General features: G+C 47.2%; 2 protein-coding genes across 4 annotated transcripts in view; both read left to right on the forward strand.

Moving 5' to 3' along the window:
• Positions 1-13,701, forward strand: part of DNAJC22 (DnaJ heat shock protein family (Hsp40) member C22) — a 144,639-nt gene extending 130,938 nt beyond the window's left edge. Inside the window, exon 4 of the mRNA XM_060252824.1 lies at positions 13,691-13,701. The gene's annotated coding sequence lies outside the window, so the exon portion shown is untranslated. The remainder of the gene's footprint in view (positions 1-13,690) is intronic.
• The window catches only part of KCNH3 (potassium voltage-gated channel subfamily H member 3), an 88,636-nt gene that overhangs the window by 30,205 nt on the left and 32,413 nt on the right, over positions 1-26,018 (forward strand). For 2 of the 3 annotated variants that reach the window (XM_060252812.1, XM_060252813.1), the window contains exon 2: positions 24,781-25,014. In XM_060252812.1, the coding sequence (XP_060108795.1) occupies positions 24,781-25,014 (234 nt within the window). Of the gene's footprint in view, positions 1-22,213; positions 22,243-24,780; positions 25,015-26,018 lie in introns of those variants that run through there. The other variant, XM_060252814.1, reaches the window with a different exon arrangement.

Consider the following 26,018-nt stretch of genomic DNA (forward strand, 5'->3'; position numbering starts at 1 on the left):
GTAAAGAGATAAACACTTATTTAGTGTGTGTGTGGGGGGATGTTATATTCCTGAGTCCTTCTACTAATTGTAGCAAATTGGCTGAAATGGAAAGCAGTCTGTCTGATGATTCACAGTGCTATACATTGTTGCAAAACAGCAATTGTTGAAAGTTTAGGGGGGAAAGAACAGTAGTAGATACAGAACTATTCATTCTGTGAGTCTTCCTTTTTTTGCTTTCTGGTAACTTGATAACTAAAAAAACAAGGTTTGAAATCGCAGAACAGCCTAGTGAAATCTCAGAACAGAAGCCAACTGGCTTTCCATTAGGTGAGGCTTCATTTATTTATTTAGATATTTGTACCTCATTCCGTGGTACCCCCAGTGCAACTTCATTCCTCCCCCCCCCCTCCCGCAGTGCAGCTTATATTGTTCTCCTCTCCTCCATTTTATCCTCGCAAAAACAACCTTCCGTGATAGGCTGGACTGTGAAAGAGTGAGTGGGCCAAAGTGAGTTTACATAGCAGAGTGGAGCTTTGCTCTCTTACTTTTCTCCTAACCAGAAGAAACGCTATAAGTAAACTGTCAAATATGTGCAGTTTTGTTAAATGAGAGTTTTTGATAGAGGTTACCCAAATTCCTCTTTTCTTAGCATAGGATTTTGGTCATTTTTGAGAGGGTTGCCATAAGGAAGGAAGAAGGAAGGCCTAGGAGAAAAGAACATCCCAGGAGAATTATGCCCGTGAGTTGGGGACAAGAGAATTTAGTGGATTCCCCCCTCCTTTTCTCCAGGCAGACATGCCTGCTGATTGCAAGGCCGGCCCCTCTCCGAGAAGCCGCCACCCCAGAGGAGTTGATTGTAATAGACATGTCTCCTACACTTTCAATAGGCCTGGGAGGGGGGGGGGGGCGAGAGGCCAAAGCATATGTAGCTCAATGAGACTGGAATGACATGGGAGACTCCTGAGGAGACAGAATGGATTGTACAGTTTAGTTTACAGGTGGAGGATTCTGTATTTGCACACTCATCCCTACGAGTGGAAAATTAACTGCAAAGAATAATGTGAATTAGATCCCAATGTGCTATATTTTTGCATGCAGAGAAGAAACTGAGACAGTCTAGTTTCTCACATCATGGTTATTTTATTTATTTACTTAGTAATTAATTTATACCAATTGTTGCAGACCTTCAGGTGGGACCTGGAAATCTCCTGGAATTACAACTGATTTCCAGACTTCAGAGATCAGTTCCCTTGGAGAAAACAAGTGCTTTGAAGGGTGGACTCTATAGCCTTATACCCTGCTTAGCTTAGGGTTGTGAGGTCCAACTCAAGAAATAACTGGGGACTTTGGGGGTGGAGCCAGGAGACCTTGGGGATGGAGCTGGGAGCAAGGGTGTGACAAGCACAACTGAACTCCAAAGGGAGTTCTGGCCATCACATTTAAAGAGACTGCATGCCTTTAAGCCTTCCCTCCATTTGGAAATAATGAACGATAGGGGCACCTTCTTTTGGGGTTCATAGAACTGGAACGGTCCAATCTCTTTGAAACCTGGAGGGTATTTTGAGGAGAGGCATCAGATGCTATGCTGAAAATTTGGTGCCTCTATCTCAAAAAACAGCCCCCCAGAGACCCATATATTCACAGATGAATTCTCTATTATACCCTATGGAATTGGTCTCCATAGGGAATAATGGAGTGCCCAGCAGACATTCCCCCCCCCCACCCTGCCGCTTTCTGATAATCCTGAAGCAGGGGGAAGGCCTCCAAACCAGGGGATCCCCTGCTCCCATCTGGGGATTTCAAATAGAAAAGAGCATGTAGCAAAAAAACATTAACAGAAGACAGTTCAAAAGCAGTCTTTTCAATCCTAAAGGAGTGACAATATTCCAGTATTTAGTTCATGGAACTAAAAGAAGCCCTTCCAAAGATGTCTGTTCTAGATATCAAGACGTTGCATCCATCTTTCTTCAGTTTGGAGGCTTATTTATCACTGGAACCCAATCTTTACAATACATTCACAGGAGACCAACAAGGTTCAGAACATATTTGTAAGATTTCCAGGTTCCCTTACAGAAATGTTCTGAACCTTGTTGGTCTCCTGTGAATGTATTATAAAGATTGGGTTCCAGTGATAAATAAGCCTCCAAACTGAAGAAAGACGGATGAAACGTCTTGATATCTAGAACAGACATCTTTGGAAGGGCTTCTTTTAGTTCCATGAACTAAATACTGGAATATTGTCACTCCTTTATGATTGGAAAGACTGCTTTTAAACTGTCTTGTGTTAATGTTTTTTTGCTACATGCTCTTTTCTATTTGAAGTTCTATGTGCAAGTTTTGTCAGAACACCACTGACCTTTACATTACACTGTCTTGTTGTTTAAAATTTATGTGTCTCTTAGCAGTTTTTTTATTTACAAAGCTGTACACTAAGATCCTATAGTTTTGCCCACCTGGGGATTGGCAAGTTTAGCTGTGGCCCCTCCCTTCCCTAATCTCCCCAAGCTCTACCTCCAAATCTCCAGGAATTCCCCAACCCAGACTTGCCAACCCTATTGATACCTCACCTTTTTTTTCCAGTGAGGACCCAAAGTGGCTTACATTATTGTTCTCTCCTGCATTTTATCATCAGAACAGCTCTATAAAGTGGGTTAGGCTGAAAGTTACCCAGCAAGTTTCCATGGAAGAATGGGGACTTGAACCTAGATCCTAGATCCTAGCCTAATATTCTAACCACTGCACCTCACTGACTCTTGTGTAGCTCACACAGAGTCACCCCTACATCAAGACCCTTGAGAGCTCATGAAAAGAATAATACGTAGAACAGATTTTGAATTGGCTCATCTGATTTAAAAATTCCTTTTGACATCACTGTGATGTTATAAATACCAAAGTATATAGTGGGGGGGGGGGGGGGAGAAGACAGAAGCTGCATACTGAATGGCTGAAATGTATTACTCAGTGTAAAATACTAATTTTCATAACTCTGGTTGCAAATTCTGCCTTAGTGTAGTGTAGATTTGTTTTTCAAGATGGAAATCAGGTGTGCCAAGTTCGTTGGGCATGAAAGAACTAGGTTGCCATTCCAGAGAGTACTTGAAATCTGTGCAAGAGATCCACTCTTCTTGCCACTGAACAATTTCTGGGACAGCCTGCAAATGCCTAGAACACTTCTGTGATTTGTAAAATTGTAGAACTTGCAAGGCCTAGCCTGAAATGAATGGCTGAAAGGGCTATATTTGGTCTCCTGTGCTCTTTTGCTCTCTCCATTCTTGAAAAAGCGTGAAATATGTACCCGATCAACTAATAGGCAATCTCCTCTTCAAATTACCCCCTGGTGTAGCTGCCATTCAATACCACCAAAAACTGTTGAAATAATCAAGTCTTCAGAGCATCCTTATAGCTCAAGTGCGGCGACGAATCTCTTTAGCAGCAGCAGGAACACAGTGCAGGTGAGGAGATGGCATTGTGTTGAATTGGCTTGCCTGTGGAATGCTCAATGCAGGCTTCTGAGTTATTCCAAATGCCTGCCACAAGATCATGTGTCAAAACTGAAGGAAAGAATGGGTCCCTTGGGATATTTATTTAGAGTAGGTGCAACTGGCCCTGGAGGCTAGCAGACCCTTATGAATTTATCTACAAAGACAAATGCCTAGAAACCAGGGGCCCTGACCTGGAACCTCTGATTTCTCTTCCAGTCAGTGATTGGTGCTTTTAGGTAATGCACACACAGAATTGTTATTTTTTGTGTGTGTGTGTGTGTGTGTGTGCCTGTGCCTGGAAGTCAAGGCAACCTCTGGCGACTCCTACCGGGGCATGGAGGATGTTCAGAGAAGTGGCTTGATAGCCTGCCTCTGCCTCCCATCTTTGGTATTCTTTGGAGGTTCCCCATCCAAGTACTTGCCGGGGTCAGCCCTGCTTAGCTTTTGACATCTGACCAGATTGGGCTTGCTTGGTAGTGTTATTATATTTTTGGTCTTGCCCCCTTCTCCAATTAACTCAGGGCAGCACATACCTAACTGTCCCCCTTTACCCTCATAACAATCCTGTGAGGTAGGTTAGGCTGAAAAAAATAGCTGAAAGTGAACCGAGGGGAACCAGTCCTAGTCCAACAGTGTTGATCTAGCATTTTTCACACTTGGGCTGGTGAGCCTGGGAATCCTTAGGGATACTTGAGGGGATCCATGAGTCATTTGCAAGAGCAGAAGGTTCAGCTCTCATCCATCTGGCTAACACACAAATGTTACCTCCTTAGTGTTCTAGAAAAGGAATTAAGTTCCCCATCATTCAAAAGGCAGGGGTTTGTAGAGCTTCTACCCCTGACAGTCACTTGGCTTCACAGCACTAGTCTCAAAACATGCTAATTGGCTGTCAGGATCCAGTCACTATGAGCTAGCAGATGAGGGGCATGAAGGAGATACAGTGCTATTATCTTTGGCATAGTTACTTCAGGTATAACATTGAGCTAGTGTTCTCTAATATTCCAGTGCAAAGGACAGCTCCATACTGACAGAGAACTGCCATTTTGTGTCCATAATAAACAGTGGAGGTTTTCAATTGAATGGATCTCTGTGTGTATGACACTGGCATTTTTCTATTTCTGTGAGCAGCTTTGGCAAGTTTTTCCAAGACCCTTCCTACCAGGCAGCCTCTGCTAGAAGTTCTTAATCATCAAAGAATTCATTTCTGGGAGATGAATTCCAGAGGCCAGCATTCTCTAGAAGTTATTTAACATCTACATGATGCGCCCCCTTGCCCAGATTGCCCGGAGATATGGGCTGGGTTGTCACCAGTATGCTGATGACACCCAGCTCTATCTATTGATGGACGGCCGGACTGACGATGTCCCTGCAAATCTGGACCTGGCGTTGCAAGCTGTGGCAGGTTGGCTTAGGCTGAGTAGGCTGAAGTTAAATCCAGTGGTCCTTTGCCTGGGTCGCGGCTGTCTGGGAAGGGAAATCCCCCTACTGGCCTTTGATGGTGCGTCACTGGAAGCAGTGCGCAGGGTCAAGAGCTTGGGGGTGCTACTGGAGTCTTCCCTGACAATAGAAGCCCAGATAGCAGCCACTGCTAAATCCGCCTTTTTTCATCTTAGGCAGGCAAGGCAGTTGGCTCCCTTCCTGGAGCGTGGCAACCTGGCAACAGTGATCCATGCAACGGTCACCTTGAGGTTAGACTACCGTAATGCCCTCTACATGGGGCTGCCCCTGTGCCGAACTCGGAAACTGCAGCTAGTGCAGAACGCAGCAGCCAGGCTGTTAATGGGACTTCCTAGGTGGGAACAGCCTAGGCTGCGGGAACTGCATTGGATGCCAATTGTGTACCGAGTTCGTTACAAGGTGCTGGTTATTACCTTTAAAGCCCTATATGGCCAAGGACCTGCCTACCTTAGGGACCATCTCTCCCCATATGTTCCCCAGAGAGTACTGGAATCTAGTTCACAACATCTGCTGAAAATCCCTGGGCCAAAGGAGGCCAAATTAAAAGCGACAAGGGAGCGGGCCTTCTCGATAATAGCACCCCAATGGTGGAACCAGCTGCCAGAGGAGGTGCGGGCCCTGTGGAACCTTAATCAGTTCCGTAGGGCTTGCAAAACCATCCTCTTCCAGCTGGCTTTTTAAGGTGGAACCATTACATCAATATAAAAACTATGTTTATACGCACATCAAGACTGAAGCACCATATTATGTTATATTGTGGTTTTAAAATTATTAATTTAAATGCTGTTTTATATGTAATTGTATTTTAACTGTTACCGCTTTGAATTTTATTGTTGTATCATAGTATGAAGTACTATGTCTTGTAAGCCGCCCTCAGCCTGCTTCGGCGGGGAGGGTGGGGTATAAATTAAAAATGTATTTATTTATTTATTAACCATCAAAGAATTCTCTTCTCATCAAGTAGTGAGATTAGAGCTTGGGCTAGATACTTTTGAGTATCCCAAAGAACTCAGACTAAGATCTCAGAAGCTAAACTGGGTTGGCCATGGTTAGTGTTTGGATGGGAAACCACTACGGAAGACCCGGATTGCTATACAGAGGAAGGCAGTGGCAAACCAGTTAGCCATTAGGGGTTGCCATAAATTGGTTATAACGACAGCACTTAATTGTATTATTTGTAGGACCTTACAGCGTTGTGGCCTTACAGATTTAGGTACTCTTTGAGACTTGACCTTGCAGGTAATGCAACATGTTTCATTTAAACTTGCCTTTAAAGGGTAGCTAAACTGGTTCTTATTGTATAATTCTGAGGATGTGAGAAGTGTCCATGGTGCATGTGTGGCTTGCTGGGAAGCTGCCCAGAGCATGATGGGCATTAATGAGAGAGAACAGGAGGGGTTTGAAGGCCCACAAAAATGTTTAGATCATAGCAGAAAGCCATGTATAGCTATAGTTTAAAGATCACTGCTTGAATCCTTACACCACACTTGCCTTCCAGGGATCTTTGGGAGACGAATTCCAGAGGCCAGCATCAATACAGCAGACTGTAGTTAGTAGCAGAGTGGTGCCATGTGTAGGGTTCCCAGTCTGGCAAAGAAGCCTGCCATGTAGCCTTGGGCAAGTCTCTTGCCCTCTTGTAGGGCTGTTGTCAGGATAAAACTGGATTAGTTCAATACAGGCTACCCTGAGATTTGTGGAGAAAGGGGAAGATACATGTGAAATAGACAGTCGTCTGTTTTGCTAGTTTTGGGACACAGTTTGGCTAGTCCCTTTTCAGATTGCCTGGACTAAGTCCTGTGTTGCAGTTTGGTTACCGAGCTTTATTTGTGTATTGTTTTGGCCTGTATTTTTAGGGGTTCTCTGGATCTCGTGTTCTCCTTGTTTGATCTAGAAAGCACAGAATGTGATAACATTGCATCACTGACTTGTGGAATTCACTGCCAGTGGGCCTTGGGATGGCCATTGCTGAGAAGGGACTTCTTCAAAAATAAAACTATAGAGAAAGGACTTCTAATATGAATAGATATTAACAAAGATTGCCTGGGAAGAATATTCTTGCATCCCAGAGAGGATGTAGAAGACAGGAAATAGGAGCTTGACAAGAAAAAAACACAGGGCTAGACCAAAAGGACCAAGTGCCAATCCATAATGATGCTTTCTTAGGTAGGTTCCCTACTGTGCAGATATTGAGGTTGCCAGAACCACTCAGGAGTAATGCAAATTTGCTGCAAATGCAGGAAGTATCAGATAGTGTTACATACCTTTAAACACTTGGGGGCATGCAGTGAATATGAGCTGGAGAACCAAATTTAGTTGTAACTCCATAGCACGGGGCTGCTGCATTTATCTTCTTTTCCCAATTTACATGTTCACCTACATAGTTTCAGCAAACATGATGACTGTGTCAAGTTGGACTGATGTGACCACAAAAATCCCTGCAATCCTGCATGAATCTTAGCCTCCCTTGCCTCCATCCACACTTTCTCCTGCCCTGCTTAAAGAGATCTTTGGTATTAAGGATCACATTTCCTGCCTGGCAGCCAGGGTAATAATAGTTCCTTCCAAGCTGGAAGCATGCCTTCTGCTTCCCTACTTTGTGATAACTGAGCAGGTGCTATGTTATATATGATGGCAACAGTGGCAAGTTTCAGAAGCCAAATGCACATACCAGAGCACTTCATCATTCATTCTCCTCCTCCCATCAGGAGATGTGTAGGAGAAGAGACAGAAAACAATGGAAAATGTCTGGGAAGATGGAATGATGTGTATTAATGTGAGTTTCTTGGTGTATGGACTATAAACAACAAGCATGGCAGGATTCTAGAATGATTGAGCAAGGTCCACAAGTGGTTATGCGGGCAAGCACTGTGTTGCTAGAATTTTTTAATCAGATTGGTTCAAAGACTATAGATGTGTCCCTAACCAAATCAAAACATGGACTCCATTCTGAAAAGGCCCCCTTTCTGTCAATGAATTTATGTCGTGCTAATCCTGAATTCTGTGAATAGTTTTGTGGCTTTTGATGTGTTGTCCATTGGTACTGACAGGATGTTGGATAAGCCCATTCAGCAGTGCTGCCTCTGAAGTCACATGTGGTTTTATGTTTCATTCACAACCTTATTATGTAAACCCAGAGCTTCTGCCATTGACAGGCATGTGCCTCAAATTGTACTACAGAGAATTATTTGCTGCCATGATGAATTTGGGAAAGGGATGTGATTTCCTGCTGGTCTGTGTTTTGTGCTTCTCAGTTGGAGAATATCAAGATTCTAAGACCAGTTTTGTGTATTGGATACCTATGGCAGTGTCTGCTCTACTGGGAAAGAGGAGTTTAATAAGAACATAAGAGAAACCACACTGGATCAGTCCAGTGGTCCATCCAATCCAACATACTGTGACCAAACCCCGGGTGCTATTAGGTGGTATACCAGTGGTGCCAGAAGTCCTCCCACTAGGGTTGCCAATCCCCAGGTGGGGATAGGGGATCCCCCGGTTTGGAGGCCCTCTCCCCCACTTCAGGATCATCAGAAAGTGGGGGGCGGGGAGGGAAATATCTGCTGGGCATTCAATTATTCCCTATGGAGACTGGTTCCCACATAGGGCATAATGGAGAATTTATCTGTGGGTATCTGGGGCTCGGGGGGCTGTTTTTTGAGGTAGAGGCACCAACTTTTCAGCATAGCATCCAGTGCCTCTCCTCAAAACACCCTCCAAGTTTCAAGAGGATTGGACTGGGGGGTGCCCCATCCTTCATTATTTCTAATGGAGGGAAGGCATTTAAAAGGGGTGTGTCCCCTTTAAATATGATGGCCAGAACTCCCTTTGGAATTCAATTATGCTTGTCACAACCTTGCTTCTGGCTCCACCCCCAAAGTCCCCAGGTATTTCTTGAACTGGACCTGGCAACCCTACCTCCCACTGTGGCTCCACAAGCACCAAGAATACAGAGCATAATTGTTCAGACATAATGTTCCATCTATACATTGGAGCTAATAGCCACTGATGGACTTCTGCTTCATATGTTTATCCAATCACCTCTTGACACTGTCTATGTTTGTAACTGCCACCACTTCCTGTGGCAGTGAGTTCCACCGGTTAATTACTCTTTGAGTGAAGTACTAATTTTTATCTGTTCTAAATCTACTGCTCATTAATTTAATTGAGCGCCCACCAGTTCTTGTATTGTGAGAAAGAGAGAAAAGTATTTCTTTCTCTAAATTCTCAATCCTATGCATAATGTTGTAAACCTCTGTCATATCACCCTCAGTTGTTGTTTGCCCACCAAGGTCGGAATAACGAGTCGGACACAATGCATTGGATTGAAATTGGGCCACTTTATTAACTTACAACATGAGCAGCAAGGGAACCCCCACCAGCGGCCTGGCCAGGGCTAGGGGTCACCGCGACCGCTCCCCTGCCATTAACGGGCGAGGACCCAGCCCCCCTTCCGGAGCTGAGCTACTCAGCTCCCTCCAGGCAGGCCCAGCAGGGAGGCCCGCACCAGAGGGCCCAAACCCAGACGCACGTCTCGGCGGAAAGGCACCCTCTAGCCGAGCCTCCTGGACAGTCTGCATTCTCCAACCCGGGTCTCCAAACCCCAAGGCCGATCATGCCAGACCCCAAAATTTCCCCCAAAGTGGGGGATGCTTCACAGTCCTCCCCTAGCCGCATAGTGTCCTAAACCCCTAAAACCTGCCAACTAAAGTGACCGCCTATTTAAAGGCACCTTCCCAGAGCCAATTCCACAATCCACTGCACTGCTATGCAGGGTAGGCGAAAAACACACCCCAGCACCAGCCAATCAGCTGGGGCGTAAAAAATTCCTACCCGGCTCCCCGAATGAGGCAACCAGCAATGCCCACATAGCAGACAGGGCGGGTGGGAGGGCCGATCGTCGAGGGACTGAGAGAGGGACGGGGAGCTAGCCGTTGAGACGGCTAAACCCCGCCCCCAGCAAAGCGCGCCCAAACAGCGCGCGGACCAACTCTCCCGCCCTGGAGGGCAAACAGCTCTAAGCAGCCTAGCAGCTACGCTGCAGGCTGCAAGATTACTATTGCCCACCAAGGTCGGAATAACGAGTCGGACACAATGCATTGGATTGAAATTGGGCCACTTTATTAACTTACAACATGAGCAGCAAGGGAACCCCCACCAGCGGCCTGGCCAGGGCTAGGGGTCACCGCGACCGCTCCCCTGCCATTAACGGGCGAGGACCCAGCCCCCCTTCCGGAGCTGAGCTACTCAGCTCCCTCCAGGCAGGCCCAGCAGGGAGGCCCGCACCAGAGGGCCCAAACCCAGACGCACGTCTCGGCGGAAAGGCACCCTCTAGCCGAGCCTCCTGGACAGTCTGCATTCTCCAACCCGGGTCTCCAAACCCCAAGGCCGATCATGCCAGACCCCAAAATTTCCCCCAAAGTGGGGGATGCTTCACAGTCCTCCCCTAGCCGCATAGTGTCCTAAACCCCTAAAACCTGCCACTAATAAGGCCAAGTCTCTACTTAGGGCTTAGTACCCACCGGGAGGCCCAAAGCCACCCGCAACCCTTGCTGCAAATCTCTCAGAAAAAGTACGTTACCCTTTTCAGAGAGATGCACCCCATCCCCTCTGTAGAGGTCAGGACATCTCGCTGAAATATCCGGATGGGGTAAATAGTGGCCCAAACCCTTTTCAAGTAACTTTTTAATTTCTTTATTGGCTTTGTACCTAGCTCTTTCTAAGGCTGCAGGGTCCACAGCATGACGCCACACCTGGCGGGGCAGCATGGCTGACCAAACTATCGTGGTCTCCGGCCATCGCTCCCTGATGCGCTGGAAGTCATCCCGGGCTTGCCACACCAAGGCCTTACCCTTCAATAACCCCAGATCATTACCTCCCAGGTGAACCATTAAGACCTGTGGAGGAGGACCCGCTCTGCCTTTAAATAACAACGGCAGCAAGCCTGGCCACTGGAGGCCCCGGCGCCCCAGCCACTCGATAACCGCATGCTGGCTGAGTCCCAGCTGAGAGCCGACCGCAGTTCTCCGTGCTTGAAGACCAGCCCAAAACACGTAGCTATGGCCGCAGATGAGAACTCGGCACCGGCTCTTCTGGCCAGGAACAGCAGCATCTAAAAAGAGAAAAAACCGTTAACACAAACGGAACCAACTCATGCACACCATCCAATGCAATGCACTCATTGCCCGTAAAAGGGGCGGAGGTAAGCCTTATAGGCTGAAGAACGCCAACGCCCCAGCCTCTGAATAGAGGTGGAAGGCAACCCCATAGCAGCCGCTGTTGAGGCCGCCCCAATTCTAAAGGAGTGTGTACCAAAACGCACCCCCGATAGCCCTAATTCACCCAGCGCCCTAGACGTAACCGCCCAGAACTGGTGCTTCGTTAATGGCTTACCATCCTTGTGTATAAACAAAAATCCGTCCTTGGGCCCGCGCGCTGCCAGATAAGCAGCCAACGCATTAACTGGACACAACTCGAGCTCCGAACAACTACCCAGCTCGAGCACAGTACCCCGCTGCAACTGATCCGTCTTCGAGCGACGGACAGTAACAACCACTTTAGGCCCCAACAACCTCAGGTCCCTCAGCTGCAAGGCCCTACCAGAAACATCGTTTCTAGACTGAGCAACCAGCTCACTCACTCTAAGCGCCCCAAAAAAGGCCAACAAGGACGCGGCATGAAATAAACATGCCTCAAAAGGCGAGGCACACACCAAGCCCCATACCCTCTTCAACCCCTGCAGAATCGATGGAGACACCGGATTCCGCGTATCAGCCCTGGGTCCGGCTTCTCTAGCCCACCCCTCCAGCATCTTTCGAATACGAAAATCTGCTGTATCTTCCTTATAACCGAGTGCCTTACTTGCAAAAGCCAATGCAGACAGGCACCCCCTAATAGATCGCACGGCCAACCCCTTACCTCGCAGAGACACACAGTAGTGGAGCAATTCCTCCACCGGGAGGGGCCAAACCCTGCGATACCCTACCTCAGCCCGAAAGTCTTCAAACTGCCGCACGGCCCGCTCGTAAGACTTCCGAGTACTGGGCGCAATGGCTAGGCCTATCGCTCTGCAGGCTTCGGCTCTCCAATCTGCCATAGCTCCTGGGGCATTGGCATCGGCTCTCCGTCTGCCTCCGGGGCCAGCTGACGAAACCTCTCCATCTGTTTACGAGATAGAGCATCAGCCACCCCGTTGCTCACCCCCGGAACATGCCTGGCTAAAAACAGTATGTTAAGCCGCAAGCAGCGCAGAGTGAAGGCCCTCACCAACCTCATTACCCTCTGCGATTTGGATGAAAGGGAATTAATGACGTGGACAACTGCCATGTTATCACACCAAAAATGGACAGTGTGATTGGCCATATCCTTCCCCCACAGCCAAACCGCAACTAAAATAGGAAAAAACTCGAGAAACGTAAGATCTCGGTTAACCCCTACCTGCGTCCAGGAATCAGGCCAAACATCCGCGCACCAATGTCCGCGAAAGTAAACACCAAAGCCTAAAGATCCTGCAGCATCAGACATGACCTGTAGTTCAGCCTCAAGCATCAAGTCGTTCCTCCAAAAGGAGACCCCGTTAAATGACTCCAAAAATTCCTGCCAAACCCTCAGATCATCCATCATGCTGCAGGTAACCCTAGTTCTATGCTGGGGCAAGCGTAACCCTGCCATAGCATCACACAGTCTCCTAAGAAAAGCCCTTCCAGGAGCAACCACTTTGCAAGCAAAGTTGAGGTGCCCCACCAACTGCTGCAATTCCAGCAGAGTGACCTTCCTTCTATGAAGAAATGCATTAATCCTGTCCCTCAACTCACTCAATTTCTGCAAAGGCACCCTAGACAACTGATCAATCGTGTCAATCTCGATCCCCAGGAAGGTCAACCTCTGGGTTGGGCCTTCCGTTTTTTCCGGTGCTAAGGGTACCCCAAGTTCAGTAGTGAGCTCGGCAAAACCGGCCAGCAGCTGGCCACACTGCCCTGTCCCTACGGGCCCCACAAACAGGTAGTCGTCCAAATAGTGAACAACATCCTGCAACCCCACTTTCACTCGCACAGCCCATTCTAAAAACGTGCTAAAACGCTCGAAAGCGGAACATGACACAGAGCAGCCCATCGGCAATGCTCTGTCCATGTAAAATTGGCCCTCAAAAGAAAATCCTAAGAGATCAAAGTCACCGGGGTGGACGGGCAAGAGGCGGAACGCAGACTTAATATCGCATTTCGCCAACTCAGCCCCCAACCCGCAATGCCTCACCACGGCGATAGCCTGGTCGAAGCTGGTATACCTGACAGAGCATAAATGCTCAGGGATCCCATCATTCACTGACTGCCCCCTAGGAAAAGACAAATGGTGAATCAAACGAAATTCACCAGGCGTCTTTTTGGGCACCACACCTAACGGCGAGACCCTCAGAGTAGGCACTGGAGGCTGTGAAAAAGGACCAAGGATCCTTCCCTCTGCCAACTCCTTAGCGATCTTGTCTCTAACAACCTGTTCCAAACCTTTAACAGACTTAAGATTTCTAGACATAAACGCAACTCGGGGCCCCTGAAAAGGGATCCTAAACCCAAACCTAAAACCCTCCAACAGGTACAAAGCGTCCGCCCTCCTAGGATACTTAGCTAGCCATCGCTCAAGCGGTCCCACCCTTATCGGGCTGGGGCCCTTTCTTAGCTGGAAAAGCTCCTCCGCCCGGCTTCTTTGGATTCCTGCGCCCCCGAGCTCTGGGGCAGCTGTCAAAGGCGTGGGGTCCACCACACAAGGGGCAGGCGTGCTTGAACTGGCACGCCTTTCTGTTACACACCCCCAGGGATCCAAAGTCCCAGCAGAGCAAGCGGGGTTGAACCGCCTGCCCCGCTGTACTGCGGGGAGAGCTAGACGAAGCGGATGAGGACGCCCTGCTCACCAAGTGACCACTATCCGATCGGTCACCCAGGTTGGGCCTAGCCGGAGACATAACCTGCAGCCAAAGCTGCTGGTGAATCCGATCCCACTGGATGGACGGATATAGGGCGGCCCTCATTCTAAATTCCTGGTCGTACTGTAACCAGGCTGATCCACTAAAGGCAGTATAGCCTTTATAAATAATGTCCAAATATTGGAACAATGATGCCGCCCGCCACGGCTGCGCCCTGGCAATTACCCCCGCATAAATGCAGAACCCAGGCAACCAATTAGCCCATGTTCTGTCAACCTTTCTCTTCCGCAGCTTCTCCTTTTCTTTTTCATCTAATTCCTCCTTGTCTTTCTTTTCCATTTCACGATAAAGAAGGGAAAATATGTCCACATACTCTCCCTTCAAAATCTTCTCCCTTGTAGCAGGAAGCAAATGGTCCCCAAGAGGCAAAGCAACTTCCCCAAAAGGCAAGTCTGTAAAAGGCACCATCCCATACTGCGATGGTGCGCCCAAAATGGGACCAGACCAGCTCAACTGCCCTGTACCCGGATGAACACAAGGTGTGCCCTGCCCCCCTGGCCAAGCCCAATTCTGCACCATCCCAGCCCCAGCAGGAGTAGGCACACCTGAGCCTATCCCTGATGTGCCAAGCCCGGCTACTGTAGCAGGTCCCCATGTTCCCCATGGCCACACCTGCCCAAACCCAACTTGCAAACCATCACTGGACCTACCTCCAAGTCCAGCCGGCACCGCAGGCAGACCGATGCCCGACGTCCGCGCCTCCTCCACCGCACCTGCATCAGGGCCACTGGAACCAGCATCCTTGCCAGGCACGACTCCCCCAGACCTGCCCTCAAGAATGGACAACCTGGTGAGAATGTTAGCCTGCCTTGCCTTTTTGGATTGCCTAACCTCGCCCCCTTTACTCAAAGAAGGAACACCCGCCGCCTGCTCTAAGGCCTGCAGCCTACTTAAAATACTATAATCCACCATCCCTTCACCCTCCTCGTCCGAAGAGGATGACGGAGGTGGTGGCCTCCTGACAGGAGCTTTAGATGGTCTGGGTGCAGGCTTCTTGCCCTTAGACTTGCCTGAGCCTTTACCCCCAGACATCTTGCCCACTTGCCGTATAAAAGGGGGAAACTCAAATAGCCGCCCGACTGTCTTTCCACCCCTTTCTCCAAGAACCTAAAATGGCCGCCCAAACTGCCTAGCAACAGTCACAGCTACCAACACCTCAAAATGGCTCCCAACTGTCCTTCAGCCCCACTACAGAGAAAACCACAAAATGGCCGCCCAAACTGCCCAGCAACAGCCCCTGCTACCACAGCCTACTGCTGCTCCACTATAACCAAAGGTTATGCGGGGCTTTCGACTAACTCCACCTCCCGTGAAGCCCTATGCCACCTAAAGTCCTCCGCCTGGCCCACACCTCCACCAGGATTCAATTCAGGATTTTGTGTAACCTATGCCACCTAAAGTCCTCCACCTGGCCCACACCTCCACCAGGATTCAATTCAGGATTTTTGTAACCCAAGCTGCAGTACTGCAGCTTTAACGCTCATATAATCACTGACACCCAATACAGGAAAAGGAACCCCGGCAAACACTCCACCAGGCTAAACTAAGCACCCAACACCACCAGGCTAGGCTAACCACCCCAACTCCACCAGGCTAGGCTACACTAACTACATGAACCACCCAGCCCCAAGAGCCACTCAGCCTGTCGCCGTCAGTCCGCTGCTCCGAGAAGCCGATCTGCCGCACACCGACGCCGCCGCTGCTCACGAGGAGCACTAATCAGCCGCACACCGAAGCCTCCGCCGCTCACAAGGCGCACGACTAAGAGCACCCCTCGCCCACTCCGACGCCTCAAAACCGCCGCTGACACCAGCCCCGGAAAAAGGCTCCCCAAGAGCCTCCCGAACGCTGCGCTCCCGATCCGATCGTCGAGGGACTGAGAGAGGGACGGGGAGCTAGCCGTTGAGACGGCTAAACCCCGCCCCCAGCAAAGCGCGCCCAAACAGCGCGCGGACCAACTCTCCCGCCCTGGAGGGCAAACAGCTCTAAGCAGCCTAGCAGCTACGCTGCAGGCTGCAAGATTACTATTCTTCAAGCTAGAGAGATCAAACCTCTTTAACCTTTCTTCATAGGAAAGGTGTTCCATCCCCTAAATCATTTTAGTTGCCCTTTTGTGCACCTTTTCCAATGCCCGTTTTGAGGTGCAGTGACTAGAACTGTACACAGTATTCCAAATGAGGCTGCTGCACCATAGATTTATACAGGGGCGTTATGAAACTGACTGGGAAAACAGTTTTCAGTCCCCAGCATAACACTTGCCTTTTTTCTTTGCAGTCACACACTTGGTTAATATCTTCAGTGAGTTATCTACTTTGTCTCTGAGATCTTTCTCCTTGTCAGTTACCACCAGTTTGGACCTCAGCAATGTATATTTATTGTTAGGATTTATTTATTTATTTTGCTCCAATGTGCATTACTTTGCACTTGACCACATTGAACCTCATTTGCCATGTTGATGTCCACTAGTCCAGCCTCAACAGATCCCTCTTCACAATCCTCCCTGATTAGTTTGTTTCAACTTTTATCCTGCCCTCCCTGCAAGCGGGCTCAGGGAGGATTACAACAGTAATATTCTAACAATAATTCTCCAATGGCTAATCTAGTTACTTTCCTTAATTTTCTGTTTTAAACTCATCTTCTAACCTTTTTTCTGGTAGGTGATAAACTCCAAGTTAAGCTTTCTTTTTGGGCCCACTATTTCCTCCCATAGCGTTTCTGTAAGTGAATCAATTTCTCTTAGATTCTCAGTTTTACTGGACTGTATCCCCTCTCTGACATCCAAGCCTTCCCTCCCTATCCTTCTGATATAATTTATATCCAGGAATCACTGTACCCACTGATTATTCCCATTCCATCAGGTTTCTGAAGTGCACACCATGTCTGTGTTCTCCTCTGCCACTAAGCTCCCCCCCTTTTTCCTTGAACACTTCTAGGTGGTGATATTTTGTAGGAATTGATTACACTTGAACTGCGATTCCTCAGCTAAAAGATTTGCCAAGGACAGAAACTCTACCTAAAACTCACCCAAATCCCCTTGAAATATATTCCTCTTTGGATTTATGCCGCTTTAACTGTCACGACTGTCACTTGCCCTGTTATAAAACAATTCTGGGAGAGAAATGTAAAGTATTCAGTTAAATCATAGCCAATAAAGTGGAATGCTTGTCTTTGTTAACCTTATTTGGCCATGCAGAGCACTCATTAGATAAGAAATACGGCCATGTCTTAAGAAATTTGGTGGTGTTGGCAAGGTTGTTAATTGCAGGCCATTGAAAACAGAAGACAACACCATCTATCACAGTCTGGCTGAGGAACTGCTGGTTAACCAAGGTGATGGAGAAAATTGCAGTATTTAAAGGGAAGGAAATATAAGATAACAGCCCTTATTTGTACAAAGATGGTCACTGTTCATAGAATACTGGGATAAAATTAAACCCAAAGAGCAGACCAAATTTATGATGGCTCGAAGTAAACAGTGGAAATATACCAAGAAGATTAGAAATAGACTCAAGTTTTGAATGAAGGTGGTAATATTGTATTATTTTTATAAACTGGTATTGTTTAATGTTGGCAGTTATATTTTGTGTGCAGAGAATCACTGTTTGAGGATAATTTGGTTGGTAGGTTTTGTTCTTGTCTTTTGTAAATGGATGTTATTCAATCAAATGTTTATTTTTTAAAAACACAGAGAGTTCTGGGGAATGTGCTGTCCCTTTAAATGTGATGGCCAGAACTCCCTTGGAGTTCAGTTATGCTTGTCACGCCCTTGTTCCTGGCTCCGCCTCCAATGTCTCCTGGCTCCACCCTCCAAAGTCTCCTGGCTTCAACCCCAAAGTCCCCAGATATTTCTTGAATTGGACTTGGCAACCCTACAGTGGTCTGATTCAGCAGGGTGCATTTTATGATCTTCTGTTCTTATTCCACAATTCCACTCCACAAGTGTATTCCTGGAAACTGTTTAGTTGCACTTTGTCACTTCTAGTTTTACAGCTTTATCTGTCCTCTCCCTTGTGGCTCATTGTCTTGGCATGCACATGCCATCTCTCAAGAGGTTTCAGGTCTTGCCTTCTCCACAAGCTCAGGAGGAACAAACCCTCCCTGCTCCTTTGTGACTTCACATCGCAGGAGGAGTCCCGACTTTTAAAATATTGTCCTTTTAAAAAAAAAATAAACAGTTCTCCTATAATAGCAGAAAGGAGAAAATGAAGGCAAGAGAAAGTAATCTGGGGCAAGCCACATGTTAGAGAAGGGCTGTTTTTGCAAAATGACACACCTTTGCTCAGGCGGGAGACCTCTGGGGAGGCATCATGACACATTAAACATCATTCTGGCTTGGCCTAATTCCACAGTGAGTTAAGCACAGCTGGGGAATCTGGTCTTCTCCTGTTGAGCCTGTACCCCTGAGAGCTGCATTTTCCTCTCCGGTGTGAAACCCAAATTGTCAGTCAATATCTGAAAGTTTGGCCTGAAATATGTCCTCAAGCTGTCCTAGTACACCTTTGGAAGAACAGACCTGTAACTGACCACTTACGTTGTAATACACTCTAACAAACTTTTGTGAGTCTTTAGGGTGCCACTGAACTTCTGTTTTGTGAAGCCTGTGTTTGGCTGCACATTCTGAAGATTTAAGGGTCCTTTAACTTCAGAAGAGGGAATACCAATTTCCTCCTCTTTTCTCCTCTCGCTGCAGACCCTATAATGGTTTGCTGACTCCCAGGCTCCACCCTCAAAATCTCTAGGTATTTCTTAACCCAGAGATGCCAACCAAGGTTTTTTGAAAAAGAAAAAGCACAGCAGGAACTTATTTGCTTATCAGGCCACACCCCCTGACATCAAGCTAGATGGAATTGTGTTCCTGTGCATTCCTGTTCAAAAAAAAGCCTTGGTGTCAACCTTATGAACAATCTATAAAGTAGAAATAGAGGAATTTTCTGCCAAGTGTGCATGTGTGCACATGTGCACGCATCGCTATCCCCATCATCATTCCATTTCTCCTCTTTCCTTAGAGGGAGAGACCAAAAGCAGGCAAAAAACAGCCCACAATTGAGCAACATAAGCTGCTGCAAGTAGAGAGGAGGAGCAGGTAAATGGAAGCAGTGTCTGTTCTGTACCTTGCTGCTCTCTGCATTCCTCCTCTGCATGGATTTGCATTGAGGTGTCCAGTTCTTCCTCTGCCATGTACTGCAAGAGGCCAGGTAGTGATGGTGACTCTGTGCAGGTCAGGGATTGGCAGTGGGCGTTTGCAAGACCTGGGAGACAGGAGTCATCCAACAATGGTGGCTCTTTTTTTCAAAATACTTTGCTGGTATATTTGATAGACAGGTCTTATCCATTTTTGTTGAAATCTGAAAGGGTGACAGCATCACAAGACCCAAGAAACAGACATACCTCTGAGATTATACAGGCTGTTTTTCAAAGATTGGGGCCTGGGCAAATGTGGAATCCCTGAACAATCAGGTTCTGGTAGATGGAGAGGATGTCCCTGGCTTGGACTTGTCCAGAGGGAGAAGATCAAGCAGGCAATTTTATTTATTACATTTTTGTCTTGCCCTTCTTCCTTCAGGTGTATCTGTGGTTCTCCTGCCATTTTATCCTCACAAACAAACTTGTGAGGTAGGTTAGGCAGAGAGGACGACTGGCCCACGGTCATCAGTGAGCTCCAGATTTGAATCCTTAAGCCTAGTCCAACATTCTGCCCACTATACCACACTGACACCATGTCTGAATGTATAGCTCTGACCCTACTATTAACTGGTGCTAAACTCTTGATAGATTAGTGGGAGTCTGGAGGAGTAGAAGTTCCTTTGTGGCAGGACGAAGTTTGCCTGTCATCCACATCAGACAAGAGTAATTAACAGACAAAAGAGAAAAAGTAGACTACAGGCTTTGTATAAGGAGGAAGCTTAAGTTAATTAAGGCATCTTCTGGATGGGAAGTCTTGGGGTTGAAGCAGATGAACATCAGCATGGGATGCAGTGTATGTGACAGGGATGTTGACCTTTGATGCAGTTAAAGCGACTGTTTAGATCCCTGACAGCAATGGCTGTGAGTCTGTTGGTGTGCCAGCAAACAAAGAAGCAAGCAAGATGGGATGGGGTGGGTGGGAGATAAGGACTGTGCTTGACCAGATCCACTGGGAGCATATTGAACTGTGATCCTTTGGGCAATAGGCCTTCTGTGGGAATAGGCCCTATGGGGAATAGGCCCTGTGTGCTGGACAAAATGTCCTGGCTTAATGCTGCTCTGTATGCATGCCATGGGTTGCCTTCATCCTCTGTCCTAGGGGGTTCTTGTTTTGATTTAAGCTGGCTTCGCTACTGTACCTTTAAGACCCTGACTAGGACCGGTGTCAGCATACCCTGAGGTGTGGCAGGTGTCAGGGCCCAAGGTTTCTGGCAGGGGCCCTCTGCCTTATGTTTCCTGCATTTTTGTGTGTGGTGAGCTTAGTGAGTAGGACAAAAGTGTAGAGCAGGGGTATCAAACTTATTTGTTATGAAGGCTGGGTGTGACATAAATGAGACCTTGTCAGGCTGGGCCATGTGTGTCATAAAATGTAATGCCATATAGCAGTGATATAAACTTTATAAAGGACACAGACTTAACACAATTGAAGATTTTTTATAACTTAAAACATGCTTAAAAGATTAGCACTCTTGCAATATTTTGTTTATTTAACAGTCTCTGATAACTGATACCTCTTGCTTTGAATTATTGCATCAAAATCTGGAGGCAATGTCTGTGCTGTAGCAAAATTGAATATGCTGTTCAGGTGTATACTTGTAAGTTGCAAACCTACTTTTGATTTATTGACATTCATTACAGAAATCTCATGGTCAGTGCTTTGAGCCTAAGACCCATAGGAAAACATGAAATGGCTGGGCATTGTGAGCTTTTGCACAAAAGTTGCTTCATGTGCTGGTCAGCCAATGGAAAAAATAGAGGCTTTCCTCTGTAGCTTGACTGGCTGTGATGCAGAAGCAAGCAAGAGAGGAAGAAAGAAGCAAGCTGTGATGCAGAAGGAAGCAAGAGAGGGAGAAAGAAGCAGACAACAGTGAGTTGCTCATGGGCCTGATAGAAGTCCTCTGGAGGCCTGATCCAGCCCACAGGTCGCATGTTTGACACCCCTGGTGTAGAGGATGCTGGAAAGAGAGTGACACACCCACACCCATAACTTCAGTCCAAACTGGGGATCCCTGGGTCTGTTATTTACTAAGAAAACAGTGCTGAATATCAGTTCATGGATTTTCTAGTGTCTTGTATGGTTAAGCCTGGAGTATACTACTCCTCTGAGCCTCTGTGAGATGAAGACTTTGCATGATCATAAAGATGCATGGTTCTAAATACAATGTGAGATTTAAATTTACCTTGCCATGTTTTTTGGTATTTGTAAACTGCATAACAACTAGCCTTTCTTTCAACTCCCCACCCCTGTGGAGCCATTCACATATTCTCTTTTCTGCCTCTAATCTTCGCAACACACTTTGTACTTCTTTGGAACTACTTTCAAGCATTATTTCCTCTGGAGCTGTTTCAAATTAGGAGGCTAAAATATGTTTCCCCACCCCAGCATCCAGTGCCCACCTCTTCATTTACTGCTGCTCCTATTCAAATCTATGCAAATAAATCAGGGCTGGGGGCGGGCTCTGGCTCTCTCCGCTGGTGAGAAGTTGGGGGTTTGAGTCCAGATGCCGCAGGCGATGACTAAACTCTGCACGGAACAAAACAGGGTAAAAATAGTCAGAAACTGGAGAAGTACCAGATGGTGCCAACTCCTGGGGAGACAGTGGGGAAGGGACTCAGAAGCTTGTCCCCTTGTTCTGCTGGGCATCTGGGGGATGGGATACAGTACAGCATCCTTTGCATTTCACCTCTGTTTTACAGCTGTGGTCACTTAACAGAGAATCTGCTCCACAGGGAACATTTCACCCCACCCATACTGCTCACCTTCCTGCCACACCCTGTCATTATGCCTGGCCTTTTTGTATCTTTGTGTTTCCAACCTTGCACCAATATCAGGGATCACTACCTCTATCCCATCCTTCCTGTAGTGGGTAGCTAGGCTTGCCAATCCCCAGGTCCCAGTGGGAGTTCTCCTGCTTTCCCAGGCTCCCAGTCAGCTGGCTGGCGGGGGGAAACCCCGCCCCTACAGCAAGCATGTGCCTTCCACCTCTGGAGGCTTCAGACTCTGCTTGGAAAGGCTTCCTCTTGGGATGGTTTGTCTGTGTCTTTAAGGCTGAATGGGGGCGGTGGGAGGAGGCAAAACAACATGGCTGCTCCAAGTGGCTATGAAAGCGGGCCAGACACTCTGTTGGTTGCACAATCTTTTCAGAGGTTATTTGCATAGGAAAGGTAAACTTGAACCTTTGGTTGCTCTGTGTTACTTTATAGAAGTTGGAAGTTCAGCAACTTGTGAGTAGAGATGCCAGTCCCCAGGTGGGAGCAGGCCCTTCTCCACTTCAGAGTCATCAGAAACAGGGTGCTTGTGGGGGGGGGGGTGTCTGCTGGGCACTTCATTATTCCCTATGGAATCAATTCCCATAGGGTATAATGGAGAATTGATCTGGGGGTATCTGGGGCTTTGGAGGAGCTGTTTTTTTGAGGTAGATGCATCAAATCCTCAGCATAGCATCTGGTAACTCTCCTCAAAATGCCCTCCAAGTTTCAGAAAGATTGGACCAAGGGGTCCAATTCTACGAGTTTCAAAAGAAGGTGCCTCTATCCTTCATTATTTTCAATGGAGGGAAGGCATTTAAAAGGTAAGCAGTTCCTTTAAATGTGATGGCCAGAACTCCCTTTAGAGTTCAATTATGCTTGTCACAACTTTGCTTATGACTCCATCCCCAGTGTCTTCTGGCTGCACCCCCAAAGTACCCAGATATTTCTTGAATTTGACTTGGCAACCCTCTGGGCTGCTGTTCCTTCAAAGTGCCAGCTTATTAGTCATAAAGTGTTTATTCATCAAGCATACTTCCTTTTCATGTTCCATGTTACTCTGGATCCTGCTGTTGTGGGTCCCTGAGGACAACAGAGCACCTCCCGTTGCAGCTCCTTAGAGAACGGGAATGGGGTAATAATTAATATCAGAGTAGAAATGGGAAAATCAAATCCCCAGTCAGGCATGAAGGGAGGAGGAGGGTGGAGCAGCCTCAGCCAATGAGTGAACGTGACTCTATAGCTCTGCTGTGTGATTAAGTTTGCCAGGCTCAATTAATCACTCTGCAGAGCTACTGGGACAAGCCTCTCTTCCTTCTGGCTGAGGCTCCTCCCCCTCCTCCTGCCCTGGGGAAGGAAAGAAAGAGCCAGAGCTTCCTTTTCCCAGTCCCTACCATCAGGAGAGCTACAAAGAATGTTTTTAAGACTATCAATGTTTTAGTGAAGGTATGATCTTTTTGCCTTGCTACAGAGAGAGAGAGTTTTGTTGGGCTTGTAACTGGGTTCCCCTCCAGTCTTTCTCAATAGGAAAGCATGTGAACTATTTAGAAGAGAAATATCAGCATTAGGCTGAGAGTGTTTTCCACCCCAGGTTTACCCAGCAAATTTTCCTTATTTTTTTCTTTCACATTTTTCTTTGATTGGGGGTCTTGAATTCAGACTTCCCAGATAGTAGGCTGACACTGACCACTGTACATGGCTGTCTCCCTGTTCTTGTAGTTGTTTTTTGGGGGGAAGTTGTATTTTTTTTAGTTGCAGTCATTTTTCTGGGGGAAAATTATAGTTTTGTAGACAAGCACATAGCCCTCAGTCTGTGCAATGGTGCCTTCACACGTTCTTGACTAGTACTTGAAGCAACTTCTGTACAAAAGCTCACAATGCCCAGCTGCTTCATGTAACTCTGGGTCTTAGGCTCAATGCATTGACCATGAGATGTCTGTAATGAATGTCAATGAATCAAAAGGAGGTTTGCAACTTACAGTTGTGCACACCTGAATAGCACATATTCAAGACTGGTACAGCACAGACATTGTCTGCAGTTTTTAATGCAATTCATAGCAAGAGGTGACATTTATCAGAGACTGTAAAACAAAATATTGCAAGCGGGCTAATATTTTATTTTTAAGCATGTTTTATTTTAAGCAAAAAAAAAAATTAATTGTGTATCTGTGCCCTTTATAAAGTTTATATGTCCGCTACCTGGCATTACACTTTATGATACACATGGCTCGGCCTAACAAGGTCTCATTTATGTCAATTCCGGCCCTTATAACAAATGAGTTCAACACCCCTGCTTTAGAGTCTCCTTGTTGCTGCTATAGCTGTAACTGCAGTGTACTGGCAGCAAGCCTTCCACATGGTAGGTTTCCCTGCCCTGGGCTCCTGGATAAGTCTTTCTCCCCCTTTGTCACTGATTTAAAGATAAACCTGAAAGATACCCTTGGTGCAGTTGGAATGGCCCTAATGTGAGTGGGAACAGGAAAGACAGTAGTTATGAAGGTTTGAGAAAGATCACAGAAATACTGGAAGATGCACAGAAGTACCGTAATGTTGTGTTAAGTGAGTTGGAATACTCATTTCTGATCAGAGGCAGACCAAAGACGGAACTGGCCTTAGACTCTAATGTTTACCCAGATGCAAGCCCAGCTGATGTTAACAAGACTTCCTTCCAGCCAAGTACCCTTAGGCTTCTCACGTTAATCATAATTAAGTCTCATGTGTTTCAACAGAACTTGGTAAATAGCTTCAGCCAATGCTTCAGATCAGGTACAGTTTGTTTCATACATCCCACAAAGTATTGTTAAGTGCATGATCCAGTTGTAGGCATTCAAATGGTATGAAAAGTGCCTTTTTGCAATTGGGAAGTGACCCACTGTCCCTTAGGTAAACCAAATCCAGGTGTTTCCAGATGCCCCTCTGCAAGCCACCCTTTTGGTGTCTCTTTCTCTCTTGCAGATAGCAACTTTGTACTTGGCAATGCCCAAGTGCGCGGCGCTTTCCCTGTGGTTTATTGCTCTGACGGCTTCTGTGAATTGACTGGTTTCTCCCGGGCTGAGGTCATGCAGCGTTGCTGTGCCTGCAGCTTCCTCTATGGGCCGGACACCAGCGAACTCGTCCGCACCCAGATCCGCAAGGCCCTTGATGAGCGCAAGGAATTTAAAGCCGAGCTCATTCTCTATAGGAAAAGTGGTGAGTTCCCCACCAAGGGGGTGGGGGGCATGCATTGGCAAGGGCTGCAGGGTTTGAGGGAGTCTTTCACATGACTGGGTTGGAAGACTGAAGTTGAGGCATGATTGCCAAAGGGCAAGGGGGAGAGTCTTGCTGGGCTGACGGTTGGCTGGGAGCTGTGGTGGGTGTAGCCCTTGGCCCTGTGAACACAGTAGAGGAGGGGCCCAGTTGGAATCGCATGGGTTGTTTTCCTGTCTCCCTGATACAACCTGGCATGTATCTCTCTGTGGTAAGGTGAGCATTGCTAAGGAAGAGGCAACTGGCCTCCCCCACCTTACAAACCCTGCATGGGAAGCATCCCTCATGTCTTGCATTACATTTTAAAGGGAAGGTTTGCTGAAGATACCTTTTCAGAGTATACAAGTGCAAATGTGGCACCTGTGCAAAAGGTTACAAATTTCTATTCTTCAGAAAACCTGATTGGCTGCAGCAGCTCTCTTCATAGGGGACACATGGTAGTGTGGAAGGGAGCAATTGGAAGAAGGCTTTTACCCTTCCCCCTCTCTTGCACTTACTATTTATTTTACATGCTCAGGAGCATTGCCAACTGCCTGGAAGGAAAGAATGTCTTGTTCCTTTAATAGAGACTTCATGGAGTTTTGTTTACTTCCATACCATGCAAAGCTTCATTTGCACACATTAAACATCCTTTAAAGGGACAGGACCTTTTTTTCTTCAGGCCTGTTGGCAACTCTTTTATACACACCAGTTGCCCAGCAGGTAAGGACTGTAAGGAGAGCCAGTTTGGTGTAGTGGTTAAGTGTGCGGACTCTTATCTGGGAGAACCAGGTTTGATTCCCCACTCCTCCACTTGCACCTGCTAGCATGGCCTTGGGTCAGCCATAGCCCTGGCAGAGGTTGTCCTTGAAAGGGCAGCTGCTGTGAGAGCCCTCTCCAGCCCCACCCACCTCACAGGGTGTTTGTTGTGGGGGAGGAAGGTAAAGGAGATTGTGAGCCGCTCTGAG

The sequence above is a fragment of the Heteronotia binoei genome, chromosome 13, assembly GCF_032191835.1.
Source record: "Heteronotia binoei isolate CCM8104 ecotype False Entrance Well chromosome 13, APGP_CSIRO_Hbin_v1, whole genome shotgun sequence".
Taxonomy (NCBI): domain Eukaryota; kingdom Metazoa; phylum Chordata; class Lepidosauria; order Squamata; family Gekkonidae; genus Heteronotia; species Heteronotia binoei.